Below are 5785 nucleotides of genomic sequence, written 5' to 3' on the forward strand. Positions count from 1 at the left end.
CGGGCGGATCACGAGGTCAGGAGATCGAGACCATCCTGGCTAACACGGTGAAACCCCGTCTCTACTAAAAACTACAAAAAACTAGCCGGGCGAGGTGGCGGCGCCTGTAGTCCCAGCTACCCGGGAGGCTGAGACAGGAGAATGGCGTGAACCCGGGAGGCGGAGCTTGCAGTGAGCTGAGATCCGGCCACAGCACTCCAGCCTGGGTGACAGAGCGAGACTCCGTCTCAAAAAAAAAAAAAAAAAAATACAAAAAACTGGGAGATGGAGGTTGCAGTGAGCCGAGATTCGAGATCTTGCCACTGTACTCCAGTCTGAGTGACAAGAGCAAAACTCTGTCTCCAAAAAACAAACAAACAAAAAAAGGATACAGTGTACAGTGTGGTAGAGAGCATAGATGAGGAAGACAGGAAAGACTGGGGACAGGGACACTAGACAGAGGTCTCCTGAAAAATTAGTGCCCATAGCAGGTGTTTGGTAGACAGGTCTCAGCCCTCAGATAAACCCATTTCCAAAGATGAAGGCTAGAGAATGAGAATAATGACTTATGGTTCTGGATGGACATGGTGGCTCATGCCTGTAATCTCAGCGCTTTGGGAGGCGTGGCCGGCGGATCACCTGAGGTCAGGCGTTCAAGACCAGCCTGGCCAACATGGTGAAACTCGGTCTCTACTAAAACTACAAAAATTAGCCAGGCATGGTGGTAGGCACCTGTAATCCCAGCTACTCAGAAGGCTGAGGTAGAAGAATCACTTGAACCCGGGAGGTGGAGGTTGCAGTGGGGCAAGGTCGCACCACTGCATTCCAGCCTGGGTGACAGAATGAGACTGTCTCAGGAAAAAAAAAAAAAAAAGAAGACTTGTGGTTCTCCACTTTAGGTACCATGTTGGTCAGGCTAGTCTCGAAATACTCACATTTGTGAGTAAGAAGAGGTTGTAAAGATGTTCACTGCAGCGTTGTTTGTAAGGGTGAGATGTGATAACAACGGAAATATCCAACAACAGGAAATAGATTAAAAGGAGATATATTCAGTCTATGGGATATTACAGCCACCTAAAGAATGAAGGTGATGTCACCAGGGATGATAAAAAAATGTGAGTTCCAGGACACATTTTATGGTTTGCTACCATTCATGAAAAACAAAGCTACATAAATGTATATGTTCATTAGTGTACATAAAAATATAAAAGGCTATAGTCCAAAATTATATTGTGATTCTCTCTAGGGACGAGAGTAGGAAGAGAGTAAAAGGGGATTTTTACTTTTGACTCTCTATAGCTCTGTACTGTTTTGAAAGTTTAAAATGGGGCCGGGCGCGGTGGCTCAAGCCTGTAATCCCAGCACTTTGGGAGGCCGAGACGGGCGGATCATGAGGTCAGGAGATCGAGACCATCCTGGCTAATACGGTGAAACCCCGTCTCTACTAAAAAATACAAAAAACTAGCCGGGCGACGAGGCGGGCGCCTGTAGTCCCAGCTACTTGGGAGGCTGAGACAGGAGAATGGCGTGAACCCGGGAGGCGGAGCTTGCAGTGAGCTGAGAGCCGGCCACAGCAAGCACTCCAGCCTGGGCAGCAGAGCAAGACTCCGTCTCAAAAAAAAAAAAAAAAAAAAAAAAAAAAGTTTAAAATGAAAATTTATTCCTCCTGGTACAATGGCTCACACCTGTAATTCTAACACTTTGGGAGGCTGAGGCAGGCAGATCACTTGAGCTCAGGAATTTGAAACCAGACTGGCCAGCATGGCAAAACCCCATCTCTACAAATAATAATAATAATAATAATACCAAAAATAGCCGGGTGTGGTGGTGCACGCCTGTAGTCCCAGCTACTCTGGAGGCTGACATGGGAGGATCACTTAAGCCTGGGAGGCGGAGGTTGCAGTAAGCTGAGATCATGCCACTGCATTCCAGTGTGGGCAACGGAGCAAAAGCCTGTCTCAAAAAAAAAAAAAAAAAGTATTCCTATATAAAAAGACTTTGGCTGAGTGCAGTGGCTGCACTCTGTAATCCCAGCACTTTGGGAAGCCGAGGCGGGTGGATCACGAGGTCAGGAGTTCAAGACCAGCCTGGCCAACATAGTGAAACCCCATCTCTACTAAAAATACAAAAATTAGTCAGGCTTGGTGGCACTTGCCTGTACCTGTAATCCCAGCTACTCAAGAGGCTGAGGCAGGAGAAGCACTTGAACCCGGGAGGCAGAGGTTGCAGTGAGTAAAGATTCCGCCACTGCACTCCAGCCTAGGCGACAGAGCAAGATTCCATCTCAAAAAAACAAACAAAAAAAGGACCTCATGGCCAGGCGCAGTGACTCACTCCTGTAATCCTACCACTTTGGGAGGCCGAGGTGGGTGGATCACCTAAGGTCAGGAGTTCAAGACCAGCCTGTCCAACATGGTGAAACCCCGTCTCTACTAAAAATACAAAAAATTAGCTGGGTGTGGTGGTGGGTACCTGTAATCCCAGCTACTTGGGAGGCTGAAGCAGGAGAACCACTTGAACCCAGGAAGTGGAGGGTGCGGTGAGCCAAGACCATGCCATTGCACTCCAGCCTGGGCAACAAGATTGAAACTCCATCTCAAAAAAAAAAAAAAAAGAAGAAGGCAAGAATCACATAAAAACGAGGCTCAGAAAATTTCACAGTTGAAAAATCTCTGGAATGTTCTGGTTCAAGCCCCCCGAACCTCAGGAGCACAATACAGGGCAAAAGGAAGAAACTTCACTAAGACATAGGAAGGTGCCGAACAGAAGCAAACAAATTAAACCCCCAACTTCTAATACACTTGAACTGAAGCTGGGCATGGTGGCTTATACCTGTAATCCCAGCACTTTGGGAGTCCATAAGGCAGGAGGACAACTTGACCTAGGAGTTTGAGACTAGACTGAGTAACATAGAGAGACTCTATCTCTATACACAAAAATCATTAGCTAGGAAGGGTGGTGTACACCTGTGATCCCAGCTACTTGGGGGGTTGAGGCAGGAGGATCACTTGAACCTAGGAGTTTGAGGCTGAAGTGAGCTATGACTGCATCACTGTATTCTGGCTTGGGCAACAGAGCAAGACCCTATCAAAAACAAAAAAAATGTTCCATTTAAAAAAATGATTAGATTCAGGCTGGGCGCAGTGGTTCACGCCTGTAATCCCAGCACTTTGGGAGGCTGAGGCGAGCAGATCACAAGGTCAAGAGATCATGACCATCCTGGCCAACATGGTCTCTACTAAAAATACAAAAATTAGCTGGGCGTGGTGGCACGTGCCTGTAATCCCAGCTACTTGGGAGGCTGAGGTAGGAGAATCACTTGAACCCGGATGGCAGAGGTTGCAGTGAGCCAAGATTGCACCACCGCACTTCAGCCTGGTGACAGAGAGACTCCATATCAAAAATAATAATAATAATAATAATAATACTAGATTCAAGAGACATTGTCGAGCTGCTATAAAAGGTTCCAGATGCTTATTCTCAATTTCTGTCCTTATTAGAGACAGGACAAGAGGACATTCTCGGGACGGAACTCAGGATACAGACTGAACTTTTGAGTTGCGCTGTGCCACAGGGCACTGCTATTCCACTATACTATATTCACCTGTTACATGGGCTCCCTCCAGAGACTGAGTCCCACACACATCTGGCTCATTACCGAACACTCTGGCTCAGTCCACAGAGCATGTTTCAATGACTCCATGGACTAAAGGAATGTTCAAGTTAATGTCTCTGGCCACAGCTGCTAAGAGAGGTTACTCACCATTTGGAACCAGGAGGAGGCTTTTCACAATGCTTCGGAGGGAGCCGAGACTGATACGATTGGTGGTGGCAAATTCAGAGAGCTGAGCCAGAAACCTTTCCACCTGCAGTGAGGGAACAGTGAAAATCTGAGCCTTCACTTTCTAAGCATCTCAGGGACCACGGACCCACTCTTCCTAACGTGGAATGTTTTATTTACCTCTTTTGGCTCAGTTAGGAAGTGGAAAAGCACCTCTGTCAGGGCTGAGAACTGCTGTGAAGGAAACAACATAGAACATCAGTACAATTTCTACTGCTGGGTCAGCATGCCCCACCCCAGGCAACTGCAGAGACTTGAGAGGGAAGAACAGTAACAGCCAGGTGTTATGCCTGTTCTGATCATCCTAGTTACAAATGTTCACAATCCCACCACCGTGTCAATATACGTGTGTCACTACATCATCTGAAAAACACGTTTATTGGGATACTTGGGAAACATGTATTAAAAGACTGTGAGCATATGCACTCAGAAGCACACATATATCTCTAGGACACAGACACACACAGACAGACATATACACACGCACGCACAAAGGGAAAATCACCAGAAAATTAAAAGCGGTTACCACTTTGGATGATTTTTATTTTCTTCTGTTTTACCTATCCATATTTTCTTTTCTTTTTTTTTTTTTTTTTGTTTCCCTGAGATAGGGTCTCTCTGTTGCCCAGGTTGGAATGCAGTGATGCAATCTCAGCTCACTGCAATCTCTGCCTCCTGGGCTCAAGCGATCCTCCCACCTCAGCCTCCAGAGTAGCTGGGACTACAGGCATATGCCACCACACCTGGCTAATTACTTTTTTTAATGTAGAGACAGGATCTCACTTTGTTGTCCAGGATTGTCTCAAACTCCTGGGCTCAAGCAATCTACCCACCTGAGCCTTCCAAAGTGCTGGAATTACAGGCATAAGCCATGCACCTGGCCTCTTATTTTCTTGGGTTCCCCCCACCCATAAACATCTCATTACTTGTGTAAGACAACAATAAATTGTAACACTTTATTATGCACCTAGAACAGACTCTTACAGTTTTGCGTGTCTTAATCTTTTCTCTTTACTGGTACTGTGTTGTTAGGAACTGAATGTTTGTGTCTTCCCCAAATTCATATATTGAAGCCCTAACTTCTGTTGTGACAATATTTGAAGACAGGAACTTTTAGATGATAACGGTTAAATGAGGTCATAGAGTCAGACCCTCACCCCACAGGGCTGGGGGCCCTTATTTTGATTTTATTTTATTTTTTAGATAGAGTCTCACTCTGTTGCCCAGGCTGGAGTGCAGTGGTGTGATGTCGCCTCACTGCAACCTCTACCTCCTGAGTTCAAGCAATTCTCCTGCCTCAGCCTCCCGAGCAGCTGGGACTACAGGTGCCTGCCACTACACCTGGATAATTTTTGTTCTTTTAGTAGAGATGAGTTTCACCATATTGGCCAGGCTGGTCTCGAACTCCTCACCTCAAGTGATCCACCTTCCTCGTCCCCCCAAAGTGCTGGGATTATAGGCATGACCCACCAAGCCCAGCCTAGGGCTGGGGCCTTATAAGAAGAAGAAGCCAGGTGCAGTGGCTCATGCCTGTAATCCCAGCATTTTGGGAGGCCAAGATGGGAGGATGGCTTGAGGCTGTGAGTTTGAGATCTGCCTGGGCAACACAGCAAGACCCCATCTCTTTTTTTTTTTTTTTTTTGAGACGGAGTCTCACTCTGTCGTCCAGGCTGGAGTTTAGTGGCACAATCTTGGCTCACTGCAAGCTCCGCCTCCCAGGTTCACACCATTCTCCTGCCTCAGCCTCCCAAGTAGCTGGGACTAGAGGCACCTGCCACCACGCCTGGCTAATTTTTTGTATTTTTAGTAGAGACGGGGTTTTACCATGTTAGGCAGGATGGTCTCGATCTCCTGACCTCCTGATCTGCCCGCCTTGGCCTTCCAAAGTGCTGGGATTACAGGCATGAGCCACCACGCCCGCCCAAAGACCCCATCTCTTTAAGAAAAAAAAAAAAAAAAAAAAAA

At 46.8% G+C, this 5785-nt stretch overlaps 1 protein-coding gene across 2 annotated transcripts in view; it reads right to left on the bottom strand.

Annotated features, from left to right (window-relative positions):
* COMMD7 (COMM domain containing 7) overlaps nucleotides 1–5785 on the bottom strand; it is a 38799-nt gene that overhangs the window by 18021 nt on the left and 14993 nt on the right. The window contains exons 2-3 of one of the 2 annotated variants that reach the window (XM_017884122.1): nucleotides 3941–3991; nucleotides 3743–3845 (exon numbers count right to left, since the gene is read on the bottom strand). In XM_017884122.1, the coding sequence (XP_017739611.1) occupies nucleotides 3743–3845; nucleotides 3941–3991 (154 nt within the window). Of the gene's footprint in view, nucleotides 1–3742; nucleotides 3846–3940; nucleotides 3995–5785 lie in introns of both variants that reach the window. The other variant, XM_017884121.1, reaches the window with a different exon arrangement.

Source organism: Rhinopithecus bieti, unplaced genomic scaffold (genome assembly GCF_001698545.2).
Source record: "Rhinopithecus bieti isolate Rb0 unplaced genomic scaffold, ASM169854v2 scaffold_14455, whole genome shotgun sequence".
In the NCBI taxonomy this organism is placed as follows: Eukaryota; Metazoa; Chordata; class Mammalia; order Primates; family Cercopithecidae; genus Rhinopithecus; species Rhinopithecus bieti.